Here is an 18,770-nt window from a genome sequence, read left to right as displayed (position 1 = left end):
GCTTCAGTATATTCACAAAATTATGGTTGTATTAGAATCATGCCTTTGCCTTGAGGTGGGGGACGTGATACTCTGGGATATAACACCACGAGGAGGCCACTTCTGCAGCACAGCCAGCCGTGGTGAGCAGACCCAGAGGCGGGGGGGCTGCAGGTGCAAGAGGGGGAAAGAGGGTGCGAAGTGTGGACGCCGATGGGTCTGGAGAGAGAAAGTTCTGAAGGAACTGAGAGATTATACTTAGAGACCAGCTATGGTCTCCAGGAATGGTCTTAGAGCAGACCAGTGTAACTGGTAGAAATCTCAGGTGACCAGCTTATGTAAGCTTATTTTTCCAGAACTGAGTTCACATCCCATTTCAAGCCTCCATCCTCCATTCAGCGATTTCTGGATCTCCTGCCGTTTTCTTCCTGGCTGGGTCTGAGAGGACTTCCTGGGGTTTGAGATTCTTCCCCAAACCTTTCTGCGGGGACAGTGGATGCAGTGTCCAACCTGGGGCGGAAGCTACTTCAGAGATGTCGGACAAGCTTACCAAAAGCTGGTTAGCCAGTGACTAGCACAGGTGCCTGGCTTAGAGAAGGGGTTTGATGAATATTCATGGTTGAAATGAATGGAACTAAAAAAGGCAGCAAGAATTAAGGTATTTCACACAGCCACTTCCCCACCCCACGAGTCCCCTCAAAGTTGCTCTGTCCTGCGGCCCTTCCCTCTTCTAGGTGACGGCTGGTTAATCCTGACAGCTGACTCCTTGGTGACGTGCCCTCACGGGTGTTGCCCCTCCTGGTCGATCATGCAGGGCCCACCCCCATCTGGTTAAGGGGGGGGTCAACCGGTGTCGAAGGGAAGCCCTCTGTGTGCTTCCGGCCACCACAAGCTGGCGCAGGTGTCCCCAGCACTTTCCTCCACTGGAAAACAACCCATTTTTGCTTGCTCTGTCTTGGTTATTTTTCTGTTACTAACATTCTGTTCCTGCCAGTGGGCCAAGCACCTGTGGGGAGTAACTACACATGTCTAATGGAAGGGGCGCTTCATGTAGGTGGGTCTAGCGATGGTCACCGTTAGGATGATTCTAAACAATGCCTGCAGGCAACTCTTCTGGATGGTTAGAAATAAATGACAAAGTCAAGATGCAAGCTTCGAAGGGACTGGGCTCTGAGGACCCCATGGGGCTCTGATTCCTTCATTCCCATTTCTGGGAGCACGTTTCCTCCCCGACACGGGTGGGCCTTTGAGAGGTACGCCCAGCGGTGGGGCTCTTCACATACAGACTGCCTCTCTTCCTCAATGTCTTGAAAAGGCGCTGGGACCCCAGGCCAAGGGGTCTATCCTTTGCTTGACAGCGAGCAGCGGCTGGGGATGCGTCCAGGTGGGGAGTGCCGCCAGGATGGCCCACGAGTCAGTGTGAGTGTCACTCTGATGGGGGTCTTCCAGCCTCTGCAGCCCCTCCCGGCCTGATCCCTGAGCCGGAGTCCCCCATGACGCCCTCCTTCTCCCCCAGCATGCTTCAGCCCCCAGAGCCAGAGGCCCCACCTCCCCTGAAGCAGATGCCAGGAGCTCTCTGAAACTCGCCCTTCGTCTTTGGAATTCTGACTCTGAGGCCAGGCATTCCAATAGCAACTCCTTGGGTGCAGACCTTGGAAAGGCCACTTCAGGACTGTCCCAGCCGGGGCCCCGGTGACAGGCTCTGCTTCTGTGAGGTTCGCAAGGTGTCAAAAACATCTCTGGTGCTCCAGAAGGAGCAGCCAATGGAAGCCACAGCCGGGACCCCTCCCACTCCCCTCGGTGGTATCCCGGCCTCCTCTCTCTCTCTCTCTCATCCTGCCTGAACAGGAGTGAGGACCAGCAGCCACAGGGTCTACAGAACCCTCTCTGCCCATCATTCCCAGATGGAGCCTCAGCCTTTCCAAACATGGCCTGGAGATAGCTGGTCCTCACCTCCTGCCTCTCGGCTGCGGTGCTCCTCTCCAGTGAGTATGGGGAGGCCCCAGGATGACCCTGGTGTCAGGTGTCAGGTGAGGCTGCACAGGTGGCCCTGGCAGAGCGGGGTGCTTGTTGTTAAGAGGGCTGTGCCTGGGTGTGTGTGTGTGTGTGTTTAGGTGTGTAGGTGTGTGTATAACACAGCATAGCACAGAGGAAAAAGAGTGCCTAGTGGTTTCTGAGGGAGATCGGCTCTGTGGCTGGTATTTGAGGCACCAAGGAAAGTCACAGAGCCTGGGGAGGGCCGTCCCAGCCCGGCTCGGGGTGCGGGCTCCTCCCGGGGTGCTGCCGCCCTCACGCTGTGCTCTCACCCCACAGTGCTACAGGAGGGGACCGGTGTGTCGGTGGGCACCAGGCAGGTGGGAGGACAAGAGGCCCAGGAAGGTGAGTGCAGGGGCCACCCAGGGGTGCAGGGCAGAGGGGCTGGCTCCTGCAGCAGCCCTGCTGAGCCCCCACTGGTTGTGACTGGCCTCTCTCGGGTTTCAGGTGTGGAAGAGATTTTCATGCGGGAATCAGATGCCTCAAATTTCCTTAAGAAGCGTGACAAGCGGTCCCCCAAATCCCAAGATGAGGTCAATAGTAAGGATGCTGGAGGCCTGCCTTCTGCTCTCGCCTCCTCTCCTGTCCCTTCTCTGTCCCACAGTCAGCTGGGCTGCAGGGACCGCCAGGGACCCAGGGCTCAACCTAGGCCCTTGGTTATCAAAGTGACTGCAGCTCTGAATTAGAAGTTACACGTTTCCTCAACTGGAGGTCAGTCTTTGGCTATGCTGTCGGCGTAAGGCACAGAGAGAGACAGCGCCACATAAAATGCACTTCAGTGATGGACTGCATCTCAATTTCTGAGTTAAAAGTGTCGGGGGGAAATATGTGTTCTGGTCGAGAGGGGACACAATAACCGGGGGTAATCCACGGTACGCCCTTCCAGGCAAGAGGGTGGCGCTGCCGGCAGGGAGAGGGCACAAGGGACTGCGAGCAGGGAATGTGGGTTTGGTGACAGCTTTGCTGCTAAGTGGCCTTGACCTTCCTCTCCTTGAGCCCAAGTTTCCTTATTTATAAGTCCTTGAAAGAGTGGTGTTCAGCCAGCAGTGTTTGCAAAAGTTTTCACTTCCAATGCATTTGGGAGGCTTTTGAGTTTGGAAGCATGTCTCCTTCTCAGCCTGGAGCGGGCCCTGGTGTCCCCTGCCTGGCAGGGACTCTCATTTTCATGACCTTCTGACCCTTGAAGGCATTTGAGCTTTCTGCCCTTGAACTAGATTCTTGCAAGGACCCTGGGCTCTGACCGTCTCTGAGTCCAAGTCCTGCTTCATCACTTGCGTGTGGGTCTGAATAAACTCTGTACCTCTCGGCACACTCAGCAAGGTCACTTACTCAGTGAAAACAGCAAGACTGTTTTCAAATGATGGGCAAGAAGCAGTATGGAACTCGGGCAGCTCCTGATGGAAATGAGAGAAGCAACCTTCTGGCAGACTTCCAGGAGGAACAGGCGTGAATTTAGGAGGCAAAGAGTTTCCATCCTCCAAGCAGATTCAGAACAGCGAGGCACGCGATGAAGCCAGGGGTCTGTCCCCCGGGACGGAAGCTCAGTGTGTCAGTCGTGGGGTCCCTGGTGAACACCTAGGATGCACCTGAGTTCTTCTGCTGTCACCTGGTCAACTCCAGTGATGGGCAGGAGCAATGCCCAGTTGTGTCTCAGGTCCACTGAAGGCAAATGACACTTTGATAAACTTGAATTTGGAACAAGAAAACAGGCATCTCCTGTCTCTAAGCTTCTGGGTAAACACGCAGGTTACTTTAGGGTGGAAAGAACTAATCCGAGGAAATGCATGTTCCTGAGTAGGGATGTAGCCTATGCAGAGGGTGCATAGTATAAAAATAGCACCTTGTCCAGAGATTTAAATTCTTATTCATTGCCGAGTCACAGGTCCAATTTGTGACACCTCTAAAAAGGCAATTTGGGAAGATGGTTTCCTTTCTGGAGTACACAGAAATGGAGAATGCTTCTTTAGGAGTTGGTGGTGGCTTGTTAAGCACCTGCTTCCTAGACTCTTAAGCCTCTAAGCCCTCTGTCCTGCCCTGCCGGCTACTTGACCCTCTGCCGGCAGCTTTCTGGTACCTGGAGCCTTAAGCAACATCGGAGCTTACAGTGGGTTGTAAAGTGGATGCTGCGTGCAAGGCATGTTCTGGGTCAGTCCCAGCTCTGCCCTGACCAGCTGTGTGACCTTGATTAGGTCACTATACCTCTCCGAGCCTGAATCCTGTCCGAAGAAATGTGGGGGTGTGGGGCAAGGGGCGTGGTACGGGGAAGGACTGGATGGAGTACCAATCCCTTCTGCCAGACGAAAGACGCGCACAGCTACGTAGCTAACGGCGCAAGTGTGGGAAACATGTGGGAGTTTCCTAAGGAATTCGCACTGAGACCAGTTCACAGTTGACGTGACTTTTAACCTGAGTTAAATTAAGTCATATAAAATAATATCAATAACCAGTATTTACATAATGTGATTATTATCGGAGGCTCCTACTTTCAAGGAGGATTGGAGATGGTTAATGGTACTATCGTCTCACGAAGACATGTTTCAGGTTGCTTCTCCCATCACCCTGTCATGTGGGTGGGACAGGAAACCAGCGTCCTGCCTCAGTTTCTCTGCTTCCATCATCAGCGCCCCCACCTTGCACCACGTAGCTGGTGGGGACAGCAGCACCTCAGTCTCCCTGCTTTGACGTGAGGGAACCCCACCGTGGGAGAGTGAGGCATCGAGGGACCAGTCCTCCTGTACCACCCATGGCCTTCCTGCCTTTGTGGATTTTTCCAGCTAAAGCCCAGTTGAAAGAAATGCTTTATGACTAACAGAGCTTTAAATAAGCTCCTCCAGACAACCACAGGTCTCACACCAAAGAGATCAATGTGAAGACTTGAGGGCAGAAATGGATGAACCTAGAAACTGGTTTATTTTACATCTAAAAATCTTAAATCTAGATTGTTGGGGAGGCGCTAAATTAGAGCAGGTGAGGAACAGCTGCACCAGCTGGTGAGGGGGACGTGGTAGCTGAGGTGGCCGCCCCCACCCCAACCCCTCGGCAAGCGTCCCTGCTCAGCAGCCAAGGAACGGTCACCATATTCATGTGCTCTCACAGACAGTTTTGTGTTATCACTGGGGTATTTCTTCCAATGAGAGGTGCACCTCCAATTTTACAATGTGGAACTGAGATTCCTCCTAAGAAGGTTTACAGCCAACTTACTGGAATACATTGTCTCACAAAGTAAGGAATACCTGTGGTTGGTATTTTCATCATCAGGGAGTTTACCTCATCACCCCATATCCTGTACTAGTTACCCACTGCTGTGCAACAAATGAGCCCCAAGTTTAGCAGCTTGAAACAACTAACATTTATTGTCTCACAGTTTCTGGGGTCTGAGTACGGCTTGGCTGGTAGCCTTGAGCTCAGGGTCTCTCGAGAGGCTGCAGTCAAGCTGGTGGCTGGGGCTGCATTCATTTCAAGGCCTGACAGTGAGATTTGCTTTCAAGCTCATGCATGTGGCTGTTGGCAAGCTCCAGGTCCTAGGGACTACTGGTCAAGGACACCAGTTCTTTGCCATGAATGGGCCTCCCCACTGGATGGCTTACATCATGGCAGCTGGCTTCCCTCAGAGCGAGAGCAAAAGTGAGAGGCAGACCAACCCAAGACAGAAGCCACAGTCTTGTTTGTAACCTAATCTCGTAAGTCATGTTCCACTTTTGCCATGTTCCGTCCTTGAGAAGCCAGTCAGCAGGCTAGCCCACGCCGCCGAGGGGAGGGACTCACCCAAGGGCGTGACTATCGGGGTCATCTTAGATCCCCCACCACGTGCCATCACTGTGCCCGGTGGGGATTCTCATCATAGCGGCCTGAATGCTGGGTGCAACTTATCTTTATATCTTTCCCCTTAAGTGGACCACAGACCTCGTGGGCAGAATCTTTCGTGCCTTTTTAATCCCAGGGCTTAGCATGCATTTTGGCTGTGACAGGTGCTCAAGGCTGCTGAACGGACTTGCAGGTATTAGTGTGAAATTAACGTTAGGTGGGTTATGCCCTCATGGAATTCATTTTTGATCACCGGGTTTTCAATTTCCGAGAGGCCCAGCATACTTGGATAGATACACCACTCATCCTACGAGGGAAGCTAAACTGTGTCACCTTTTGGGGAGGGTCTCAATCCCCTCACCCACAAAACGAGGCAGCTGGATGAGATGACCCCCACGTCCCGCAGGTTTTAAAGTCTATGTCAGGAGTGAACCATCACTCTCACCCCCGCGCAAGCAGCCCCTTCCCCACTCATGCAAGGGCTTAGGCGGAATGACTGGTGTTCCCCTAAACACGTGCAGCTGTCCCTACTCTTGGGGGCAACTCTTGCCTCTTCCCCCCTTTCCCAGTGGAGAACAGGCAGCGGCTGCGGGCTGACGAGCTGCGGAGAGAGCATCATGAGGAACAGAGGAACGAGTCTGAGAACTTCGCAGAGGAGCAAAACGACGGTAAGAGCTCTTCCACCAGCGTCTTCGCGGGGAGCAGGGCTTTGTGGGAGAAGCACGCAATCCGCCTGCACTCCTCCCTAGATTTGTATCAGAGGAGGGAGGTAAGAACCGCTCTGCTTTAAATTCCTTTCTATGGGAGTCTTGGAAAAAAAAAGAGAAAGGCACAAAAATGGCTATAGAACTTGAGAAGCATGGAGAGCACAGAACACCTAGGGCACCACTGGATTGGGGCCATAAGACTGGGTGAGTTTCTGGTTGACAGTATGTTCTCTTCCCACTTGGGGTCACCGTGGTGGCCTGCGTTGTCTTAGCACCCGCACTAGTGGCTTAGCTCCCGTGGAACTGGGTTGGGAGGATTTCAAACTCACTTTCAAGTGGCTTGGATTTACACCAATGTCACGGCTCTGGGAACGCAGGCCTTTGTTTACCTAGTCAACATCTGGGGACTGGTGGAAGCAAACCAGGACAACTGAACTCAGAAAGCACTGGTCACAGAGCCTCCTGGACACTCCCCACCGCCAGCATCAACATCTACAGCCCACCTGAAGGCCCCCCTCACCCACAGCATCGGGCCCTTGCAACGTGCTTCCTCACCGGCTGCTGCGAGCGTCTTGTTTGCTAAGCCTCCGCCTTTGCAGAGGTGTCTCTCCCAATCCCACCCTCTCGCCTTGGGAGACAGGGCCCCAGCCTCCCCGACCCCCACCGCGAGTGCTGATTTCACTGAGGCCTCTGGGTGTGGGCATGGGTGCGGGTAGAGGAAGGCTCTACTTAGGAACCACAGCCTCCCACGGGGGATGGGGTTTGACTGTGTACCTAGTAAGTGTCCTTACACGTCGCCCACAGCAAAAAACCCATAGAACATTTAGCAGGGACCAGACCAGGTAGGCCGTTGTGTGTGTGTTATTACTTTTTTGGTCTTTCCTGAAAATTCAAGATTGAAATGCTCCTGACTAAGGTCCAGGAGGCATGTGAGCTTGGACATAAGGCCCCAGTTAAGGTGACCTTTGTTAGAGAAAGTCCACAATCTCAGTTCTCAAGTAGTCAGCCCCCTCGCTCGCCTGCTCTGGTGGATTTGGGAGGCAACACGCTCGCAAGGTGCCTCTTAGTGAGAAGGACACAGCCACTAGGCACCAGGTGGAGGCAGGCGGTGCCACAGCCTTGCAGGTGGCGCCTGGCTGCAACCTGCAGACAGATGTTGGGCAGGATCCTGGCAAGCTGAACATCCTAGAAAAAACTCAGACTGCTGTAACTCAGAGGCAAATACTTCTGCTGGAGATTTGTTTACCTTGGTGGACAGCTTGGGGAGAAGCATTTAAAAAATGAGAATGTGGCTTCTAAAATTCCTTCAGTGGTTTTTTCCCCCAAATTCATGGTATTAATAACAGCGTTTTATTTTGTGCAGTTTAAAATGTTTCAGGTCCAAATCCCTAGCATCTGGGTGGAAAACATTCAGTTTTCTCTTACATGATGAATTAGGATGAAGGGTTAGGCATGTAAAGGATGACCGATCCTCCGCCAATACCAGCGGAGACGAAGGCCGGGGGCCTCAGGCCTTGCCCACAAAGAGGAAGATGCTGCAGGGCAGGCCACAGGCCTCTGGCAGCTGCAGCGACAGCAGCCGTCGTTGTTGCCGGAGCGCTGGCTCTGCCGGGTGCGGCACCAAACCTTGTCATCCATGTGACCAGCCTCTCAGGTCTCACAATTTCCATTTTACAGTTTCAGAACTTGGGCTTAAAAAGGATACGTGAATACTCATGGAGACAAAGCTAGTAAGGGATTTAAACGAAGGCGTGTTTGCCAGCGAAGCCCGGGTTCTTGTAGATGAAGGATGACCAGACGTGCAGAGGTCTTGAGGGACTTCTTCAATCCGAGGCCGGGCCCACGAGGACGCAGGGAGGGAGGCGGGGCGTGCAGAGGCCCAGAGGGGTCTCCCCAGAGCCTGACAGAGGCAGGAGGCATCGAGGTGCAGCATGCCGAGCCTCTGCCTGAGGGTAAATGCTGCCCAAGGCGAAACTCCTCTTGCCTCTGCCCCAGGACAGGCCACTGCACGGTGACCAGGTTGCTGGAAACCTCCACCGTGGGCAGTGCTCAGAGCCCTTCTCTGGGGCCCCCACACTCTCTCGGTCAGGACCCTGGGTTCAGTTAGGTAACTTGACCTGATGATGTCACCAATTTTCGGAATACCTGATGGCACTTGGATGCCCGCCCTCTCCCCAAGGTACTTGCTGCATAAGAGCGAATGCTGAGAGATTACCATAGGTGACTGGAAGGACTCGAGTTCCAGTGGAGGAATATCTGGTGGTCTGGAGAGAGATTTCTGGACAAGAGTGACCTTCCTGAGGGCCTGAATACCCCATCTTTATCAAAGGCCCCTCTGCCAACCCACCCAGGACACTGGCCCTCATCTGGGGAAGAGGTGGCAGGGTTAGAGAGTCACTCGGCTCAGTCCTGGCTCCTGGTTGTAACTCTCCTTAAAACCGCCAGCGTCACAAGGCAAAAATAACATTGAGTTCTGCTCTGAAAGCTCCGGGATAAGCAGTGTGCTGAGCTTCCACTTGTAAGGCCTACCTGGTGGCCCAGGTCTGCTTCCACCTTCAAAGCCAGAAGCCTGGGTCAGACCAGCTGAGGTTGGCCACATGACATCTTGTCACAAGTGCTCCCTACACGAAGGCCACAGGGTCCAGGCCTTGGGTCTTTACCAGGGAAATCTCCCCTTAGACTAAATGAAATGGTCTAAGAAGAGTCTGGCTTGACCTGGAGATAAAAAAATCAACTTCTTTGTCAAAAATCATATTCTCAAGACTGGCGAAGAGCAGCTGCTCCATGTGGCCCGAGAAAGGTCCGAAGGCTCACACCCAGAGCCCCAGCCTGGCCTGGCTGGGCTCCAGGCTGGCCCTGAGACACCGCGTCCCTGAGAGGACTCTCAGCGCCCGGGGCAGCACTGACCCCAGGCTCACACAGAAGGAAGCGTTCCCAGCAGACACGGTGCCTCCACACCCAGCAGTTACAAGGGCCCTTTCTGCTGAGGTCACCTGGCTCTCACAGTGGTAAGGACCACAGGCTTTTGGGGTGAAGCTCACACTTGAGAAAACAGAGGCAAGGAAGTCGTTTTGGGTTTTGAATCTTTGCAATTCTTCTATTAACTTTCCATCCTCCTAACATTTTCCCCAAATACTTTAAAAAAAAATTGTGGTAAAATAATACAGAATATAAAATTTGCCATCTTACTTATTTTTAAGTGTACGATTCAGTGGCATTTAGTACATTCACAACCATCACTACTATTTATTTGCAGAACCCTTTTAACACCTCAGACACACTTGGCACCCATTACGCATTAACACCCTGCTCCCCCAGCCTCTGGTAACCTCTAACGTGGTCTCTGTCCCTGCAAATTTGACTGTCCTACGTGCAGTCACACACTATTTGTCTCTGTATGTCTGGTTTATTTCAGTTAGCATGTTTCAAGGTTCATTCATGTTGTAGTATGTATCAGAGAACACCCCTCCTTTTTGTGGCTGAATACATACATATATACACACATATGTTCATGTCTGTCTGTCTGTCTACCTATCGATCTCACAATTTGTTTATTCATCTGTTCCTGTTTTCAGAACTGCTGAGTTATCTTAATTCTGTTTCACTTTTTGAGGGCTTCATGGATGCTTTTTAAACACTGACAGCCTTGTGACAGCTGCTGGTGCTTTAATGGTCCCTAACACTGAGCGACAGGAGGCCTTGAAGTGGCACCGGGAGCCCAATTCTACAGCCAAACAGAGGTGTTATTCAGAAAATTATCTCATCAAAGGCAGAAAACCCGGGGCTTTCTTACTCACGAAGAACTCCCCTCTGTTCCTTTTAGCCCTTTACTGTGAACCATTTCAAACACACGGAGAAGTACACGGTACAACGACCCCCCCGTACAACCACCACCCAGAATCGGCAGGTACCAAGATTTTCCCCCACGTGGTCCATCCACCCCTTTGCCCAGTTAGTTTTAAAAACATAACTATTTTTAAAGCTTAGAAAATACAGAACAGTAAGAAAGAAAACCTCACTTGTAATCCCATTACTCGAAATTGATAATTATCTCCTTCCATGATTTTTTCAGCAGTGCGGCCTGCAGTCTGCTTTTGCTGCTACTGTGATTTCTGTGATGTGTTTCTTAGTTGTCAAGTCTCCGGGCCAGTTTCTGCACACGGCTCCCTGCGCCCCTTTGCTGGTTGTGCAGGGAAGAACACTGAACGTAATGCAGGACCTGGTCTTGGCTCTCTTGGCAACCACCTCTGTGACGCTCACCTGTTCAGGCCTGATCATAAAACGAGGCCTTTGGATTCAGCGTCCTCTGGACCCTCCTGGCTGGGGCATTCTGTCTGCCGTCCATGCTCACAGGGACAACTGGTACCTGTCACCTCGGGGCAGGCACTTTTGGTCCACAGCTGCCAAGAGAGCTCGGTGGCTCTCCCCAGAACAGAGCCCCCCATCCTCACACGATGACTTCATCTCTCGTCCCCAGAACAGGAAGAGAGAAGCCGGGAGCCCATCGAGCAGTGGCGCCAGTGGCATTATCACGGCTTGTACCCCTCCTATCTCTACAACCGCCACATCTGACCTCAGCCTGACAGACCCAGAAGACGGAGCCTGAGTTGCCCCACCCACCCCCGGTGTCCGGGCACTTCTCTCCTACACAAACAGGCCCCTTCCCAGGGCCTCAGCTTGGGGCCTGCAGTGGGACACACACATACCTTCCGTCCTGATGGATTAAAATGCCCTGGCTTCTGCTTCTTGGCAGATGATTTTCTGGGTGAGCAAAGGCTTGTGAGGCCTCCTAATGTCAATCCTACATGGTTTCACTTTGCTTTGCCACTGTTCCCAAAGTGAGACTCCTGTCCCATAGAATGATCTGTCTGCTTATAGCTCATAAATTAAAATGCTCAGTCAACACTCTGTATTGTCTCCTCGAATCTCATCCATCCTTTGGCAGATTTCTTTTTAACCACCTATCTGGAGCCCCTAAGGACTAGGGGGTAGTAATGAGAGAACATCGAAGACGCAAGTAAAAGAATGTCCCGAACACCACCCTTTTGACAAGGCCAGTCTCTGAAAATACAGATCCTCCGTCACGAATTCCTGTGACACTCCGCTGCCTGGATTCCAGGTCCTGTTTCCTTTGGCATCCTTCTCCCTGCGCAGGAACTAGCTGCGATTAGCTCTGAGTGGTGGAATTTGAAAACCCTAAGGTATAATGGGGCCCTTGTTAAGGATGGCAGTAGAACAAGGTAATAGAATTCTTTCTGCCAGAGTTCTTTATCTAGAGCCAACATGCCAAGCCTGGCCATTGAGGAGACAAGGACAAGCTGTTTCATTTTGTTCTTTTGAACTGGCCACTCACCCAGATCACTCCTGGTATTTGACATCAGTGCGGCCCCAGCGTTCCCTCATGTGCATGCAGCAGGCTTGTAGAGACAGATGGCTGGAGTCAGGCTCCATTGGCGGCCATCGCCTGACTGCTGGTCCTCCTGCCAGAAGGCATTGGGTGTGTGACCGTCACCATACAAGCCACTCTGCAGCTCCTCTTGTTTCCTGGCTGAAGGGAGAGAGCAGTGCTTTCCTTTTCTCTGTTGTACAGCTGGGTGTGTGAAAACACACGCACAACCCTCGGAAACTGCGGCTACTGACCTAAAGGGTGAGGGGCTGGATCTGCTGGCTTGGCATCTGGCTCCTGGCCTACGGAGAGGGCGTCTGTGTAGGTGGAGCACAGGCCCACTGGGATTGCTGTCCCAGCAGCCCACAGCCCTGACTTGGGGCCTGAGCAGTGCCCCCTACACCCCTCCTCTCGCACTTCCTCCGTACCTGTTAGCAAGAACTTCTGATTTGCACGGGGAGTCGGGGGCCAGGAGGAGCCCCACTCCCGAGAGTACAGACCCAGGAGTGGGGGGGTCTGTCAGGCCCGTTTGCTAAGGCTCCCTGTTCTGCACTCCTGGGGGTGCGGTAGGAGGCAGGTGGTACCCGTGCGTGAGGCCCACCTCTGACCTTCGTTCCATTCCAGGTGATCAACTTCTCCAGTCTAGACCAGAGACCGGGGAGGCAGAAGACCAACAGCAGAACTCTGTTTCATCCTGTTGAGCTTTATGCTCCGAAACTTTGAACTGCTCATTCCTCCCCAGTAATTTCAGTCTCTTCGGGTAATAAGTAAAACTGTCATGAGATGTCGGCACCTCTGCAAAGTCTTAATTTTATGTCAGTTTCTTCCACTGCTGTCACCTTGTAGTTTGCTGCTCCTGGCACCTGGAGTGAGGGCTGTGGCGAGCAGCGCACTTCCTAAAGAGCCTGCCTGTCAAAAACAGGCCCAGAGGCAGCAGGGTGTGGCTAGTGGTATTGAATATGTGAATTGTGTTGGTGGAGTGTGTACTGATAACCTCGCTTCCTCTTGGAAGCATTTTTATTTGACTCAGTTTACACACCCGCTGACAGCTAAGATATATGTCTGCAGCGTAACGTTGGGAGCAGATGTCTCAAGTGAGCCCCTGAAGAGCGTAGTCAGAAAGTTCCAAGTCTCAGCTGCCGATCCACCCACTTAAGTTTAACACGAGTGCGCCAGGCCGCAAAGAAATTGTGCGCAGCTTTGACTTTTGTCGTGTTGGGACTTGAATTGTGTCCCAAGCATGAGTCTCCATGTTCTTAATCCCAGGACTCCTGGGAAGAGGGTGGCTCCTCTCTTCCACCTGTCCAAGTCACAGTGTCTCATGGTGGAGTTTGCCCAGTGCCCTTCCTACCTTCCCAAGGCCAATTCAGCTCCTGTGGCTTGAAATGTGCATAAAGTGCTTGATAATTAGAACATTTTTTAAGGATTTTACCCCTTCTTTGCGCTCATGGCGAAGTGTCCAGATCTAATGAATTGCTCCGCCTCTGCTGAAGTTTTACCACAGTTGAGAAGTTTTTCCTCAAAAAAAAAGAAAATTGCCCTATACTGCCCTGGAAACCCTACCTCCAAAGCAGGCTGGACTAGTCAGTCAGGGACCCAGGTCAAGGGGGAAGCAGAGGGCCTGGGGTGGGGACAGGGAGGTGGCCGGGAGAAGGTGCTTTTCCCTTTATCTTCGAGGGCACTCTGACCCCAGAGAGGTGCCTGCTTAGGCTGTTCTTGAGTTTTCTGCATCCTTAGCGTGGACTTCCTGAAAGCAGTTGAGAGCGAGGCTTGGAGGTGGGATAATGCTGAGCCTGGGCACGAAGGCTGGGCAGCTGGGGCAGAAGGGCCCTGCTGGGGCTGAGTTGTTTCCCCTAGAGACATGTGCTGACCTCTAGCCCCTGTGACCTGCGAATGCTGACCTCATTTGGAAGTAGGGTCTTTGTGGGTGTAGTAATCAGCTGGGAGGCTAGTAGGGGGAACCCTTAGCTCAATGTGACGGGTGTCCTTATGAGAAGAGAAGAGACACCAACACGCAGAGGGAATGGGGTGTGAAGACGCGGGGAGAGGAGGCTGGGGCAGGGGAGGCGGAGACAGGGGTGATGCTGCCACAAGCCACGGAGCACTTGGGCCACCAGGAGCCGGGGGAGGCCAGGGAGGACCCTCCCCTGGAGCCTTTGAGGGGTGTGGCCCTGCCAGCACCTGATTTCAGACTTCTAGCCCCTAGAACTGTGAGAGAACAAGTGTTCACTGTTTTAAGCCACCCAGTTTGTGGCACTTTGGTTTTTTGTTTTTTAATAGAGGGGCTGGGATTGAACCCAGGACCTCACGCGCTCCACTCCTGCCCACTGAGGCACTCTGTTACGGCAGCCCTAGCAAAGTAGTCCCATGAAGACAAAGGAGATGATACCAAAACTAAACTTGATCTGCTGTCTAGTTTGGGTGACAGCTGGCCTGGCTGTGACCCTGGCTTCTGATGGCTGCTATTACGAAACCACCGTTGAACCTTAAGACGCTTTTCAGAGATGTGATAAGCACCTGGGCTCAGAAAACGGTTTTACACAAACAGTTGTGTTTGGCAGGGCCCTTCAGTCACGTGACTGCTGAGACAGGCTGAGGAAGGAGTGAGCAGCCCTCCTGAGCCCAAGCTTCCAAATGCCCATGTCAGTGAGAGTCACACTGTCACTTGGGAGGGACAGGTTGATGCCACTCAGTTTGAATTGGTGATTTGCTTGTACCTTTAGCTCAAAGTACATGAATGACACACAGTCGGACACCACTTCTGTTATGGTGTGGCTAATAATGATGTAATAAAGTCAGCATCGCAGCCTGAAAATGGACTCAGCCCAGGACCCGAATCCACTTCCTCCTCTCATGGTCAAGCCCAGTAACGCTCAATTGATAACATCACTCCAGGGAACGGAAGAGACAAAGACCACGCCACTGTTTATAGATCTTGTCCAACCTTACTCAAAATACTTCCTGGATACATTTAATGGTGAAGTTAAATGCTTTCCTCCTCAGATTGGGAACAAGAAAAAAAAGTCATGCAAAACAGGAAATGAAATGTTAAAACTTCTCAGGCGGTAAGAGCCCATATGTAGAAAATCCCAAGGAATCTATAAAAAAGCTGCTATACTAGCATGTAAGTTTACATTGGCCCCAGGATACAAGGCCAAGAGACAAATATGCATTGTATTTCTAAATACTAGCAAGTATATAGGATAATTATTGGAAATTAAGTTAAAAAAACCATTTATGACACCATCAAAACTATTTAGAAATAGACAAAATATGCATATAACCTGTACACTGAAACTACTAAATGTTGTTGAGAAAAATTAATGAAGACTTAAATATATGGATAAATGTATTATATTCATAGAGAGAAAACCTTAATATTATCAATTAAACACAATCCTAATAAAAATTGCAGCAGAGTTTTTGGGGTAGAAATTGATAAGCTGATTCTAAAATTTACATTCAAATGCAAAGGACCTAGAATTACCAAAACAGATTTTAAAAGAAGAACAAAGTTGGAGGACTAATATTATCTGACTCCAAGTCTTATAGCTATAGTAATTAACACAGCGAGGTATTGGCATAAGGACTGATATACAGATTAACAGAACTAAGTCCAGAAATAGACCCCAAAATGCATGGTCAACTGATTTTCGACGAAAGAGTGAAAATAATCCAATGAGGAAAAACTGTAATCTTTTCACTGAACAGTGCCATAGCAACTGAACATCCATTTGGAAAACAATGACCCTCAACCCTTACCTCACAGCTTCTAGAGAAATCAGTCTGAAATTCACCATAGACCTAACTGTAAAAGCTAAAACTGCATTTAAAAATTCTGTAAGAAAACCTTCTGATCTTAAGGCAGGTAAAGATTTCGCTAGGACACAGAGCATGAACCATAAAAGACAGCGACAAAGTGGACTTCATCAGGATGAAGACAAAGCTCTGAAAGACACTGTTAAAAAAATGAAAAAGCAAGCCATTAACTGGGAGAAAATACCACACATATGTCTGCAAAACACTTGTATCCAGAGCACAGAAAGAATTCTTACAACTCAACTCAATAAATAAGTAAATAGATATGTCACCAAAAAAGGTATACAAATGGCCAACTGCACCGGAAGAGACGTTATGGGGGAAATGTAAAATTAAAATCACAATGAGTTACCACCATACACCTATCAGAATGGACAAAACTAAAAAGACTGACAATATCAAGTGCTGGTGAGGATACAGAGCAAATGGAACTCTTATGCGTTATTAGTGGGTGTGTAAAATGGTACTACTTTGGAAAATAGTTTAGCAGTTTCTTATAAAGTTAAATACACACTTACCAGAAATCCCACTCTTAGATATTTACCTAACAGAAACGAAAACATATTCACAGGAAAACTTACACCTGAATAATGCTAACGGCTTTATTCATAACAGACCCAAACTGGAAACAACCCAAATGTCCATCCACAAGTGAATACATAAATTGTGACATACCCATACAGTGAAATGTGCAACAATAAAAATAAACTGCAGACAAAGGCAACAGTATGGATGTTTGTCAAAATATGCTTAGTGTGGAGGGTGGGTATAGCTACTGAGTGCATGCTTAGCATGCACAAGGCCCTAGGTTCAAGCCCCAGTACCTCCACTAAAAATACACACACACACACACGCGCGCGCGCGCTGAGTGAAAGATGTTCAAGTGTACATTCTGCGTGATTCTGAAACTGTGAAAGACAAACCTAAACTATAATGATAGAAAACAGATCAGTGATGGACGGGACCAGGGGGTGTGGACTGACTGGGAAGTGGGAAAGGCAATCTTCCAGCGTGACAGAGATGTCCTCTCTCTTGCTTGTGGTGGTGGTTACATGGGTGCATACATTCATCAAAATTTTACTGAGCCATCCACTTAAGATGTGTACCTTTTACTATGTGAAATTTAGACTTTAATAAAGTTGACTTAAAAAAAACCCCAACAGAGAAGTCTTCCCTCAAGCAACATTACCACAGCCTTGGATACAGTCCCGGCTTCAACCCATATTTTCAATCCCTTAATTAATTTTCTAATCTGCAAAGTGGGGACACTCCCGATCTGCCTGGTTTTAGAAAATGTTATACCGTTGCTCCTTGTTTGTGGATTCCTTGTTTGTGCACTCACCTAATTGCTAAAATTTATAAGTCCAAAAGCAACACCATGGTGCTTCTGTGGTCACTCGTGGACACGCACGTGTGCAGACCGATGAGAAGCTGGAGCTGTCCCGGCTGAGGTCAAATGAAGCAGCGCTCTCGCTGCTTTCAGCTCTGACACTGGAGACAGTTGTCCTTTTTGTGCTGTGTTCCTCACATTTTGATGCTCTTTTGGATGCTTTTGCTGTTTCAAATGGCCCCCACGTGTCGTGCTGAAGTGCTATATAGCCCCCTAAGCATGTGCCACACAGAGAAAACATGCATGCTGAGATCGGCTTTGTACAGTCACGAGTCACAGTGAGTTCCATGTTAAAGAATCAACAATACATATTAAAGAGGGTGTCTTTCTGCAGAAACACACACAATATAAGGTGATGCATTGATCCAGTGAAGAAAATGTGACCTGAGGCTCGCAGGAACCCCACCCTGTATTTCCCCTGGGAGCAGTGATTGAGTCTCTGCTGGTTAAGCTGGTGGCGTTATGAAACATAGTCAATGTGAATAACAAAAATTCACTGCATATATATTTCTAGTTCTTTCGTTCCTTTCTCTGATGAAATGGCTTTGAGTTTTCACCACCTCCATTACTGTTGTCTTTTCTCCAAAATGCAGGGCCGTTTTGCTGGATACCTGGCCTGACCATGCAGACGTGGCAGGCCACCTGCTCGTCTTGATCTGGATAGTCCAGCTGTGCGGCTATATTCTTGGCTCCCTTTGATTTTCAAAAATTCCACAGCCTTTTCACAAACTGTTGTCAACTTAAGCCAAGTGATTTCTTTCACTTTCGTGCCTCTCTGCTATTGTCTTTAGATACATCACCCCTTCTTCCCTCAGTACTGGCAAATACAGAATTCCACTTTGGGGCCAGTCATCCTTGTGAGCGGTGCTGTTTCCACGTCTCCTCCCATGGCACCAGAGATGCCTCTTTTGCCTGCAGAGGCCGTGATGATGGGCTGCTATCAGACACACTTGGGCAGACAGATTTACTCTCCTGATTTTTAAAAACTAATGTTGTCAGACACATTTAAATCTGTTATAAACATCAAACTTTACTTCTATCATCTTTTATACAAAAACCCAATTCATGCTATCTCTTCCTGTCAACTCCGCTATACATCCACTTGTAATGGTTTTAAAAGTTGAAAACTGCAAAAATTTTGGAAGCTGAAGCTTTTAATATTTTAAGTTCCCTCTGGGGATGCTTCCACACCAATCTATCTAAATTAGTTCAGTTTTCCTTTTATTGTTTGGAACGGGAAACATATTTTATTTTAACAAAACTCAAGAGAAAGATGATTTTCTTCAAAAAGCCACTTATTTCCTCTAAATAGAAAAAGGCATAGGAAAAGAAAATCTATTGTGAAGATCTGAACATTGTGACCAACCATGAAGGACATGGCCAGTTTTTGTGTGCTGACCTTTTCTGATGGCCTGTGATCATACAATAAGGCATTATACACTACACATTATACATATATTGCCAAAGACAGTGTAAGACAAAATTAAACACGTACTTTGGATGTATATGAAAGCATTTAATACACACTGATAAAGTCGGTAGGGTAAAGACTGGTATCACAGTGAATCATACTTTCAAAGCAAACAGTTAGTCCCCTTCCAGTCCACCCACCCTGTCTCATATCCCTGAGTATGCTAACAACACACACACG

The 18,770-nt window shown here is 49.7% G+C and overlaps 2 protein-coding genes across 3 annotated transcripts in view; one reads left to right on the top strand and one right to left on the bottom strand.

Annotated features, from left to right (window-relative positions):
- The window catches only part of MCM10 (minichromosome maintenance 10 replication initiation factor), a 98,720-nt gene that overhangs the window by 46,615 nt on the left and 33,335 nt on the right, over positions 1–18,770 (bottom strand). Inside the window, exon 21 of one of the 2 annotated variants that reach the window (XM_064479518.1) lies at positions 16,336–18,031. The exons of the other annotated variant lie outside the window; for it this stretch is intronic. The gene's annotated coding sequence lies outside the window, so the exon portion shown is untranslated. Of the gene's footprint in view, positions 1–16,335; positions 18,032–18,770 lie in introns of those variants that run through there. 2 annotated transcript variants of the gene reach the window in all.
- Positions 1,907–11,096, top strand: UCMA (upper zone of growth plate and cartilage matrix associated). Its single transcript, XM_064479346.1, is given in 5 exon segments — positions 1,907–1,964; positions 2,293–2,358; positions 2,461–2,553; positions 6,387–6,485; positions 11,002–11,096. Coding segments are annotated over 5 exon segments (411 nt in total).

The sequence above is a fragment of the Camelus dromedarius genome, chromosome 26, assembly GCF_036321535.1.
Source record: "Camelus dromedarius isolate mCamDro1 chromosome 26, mCamDro1.pat, whole genome shotgun sequence".
Classification (NCBI taxonomy): Eukaryota; Metazoa; Chordata; class Mammalia; order Artiodactyla; family Camelidae; genus Camelus; species Camelus dromedarius.
Note: the sequence above shows the minus strand (reverse complement) of the source record. Positions and strands in the feature narration are given on the sequence as shown.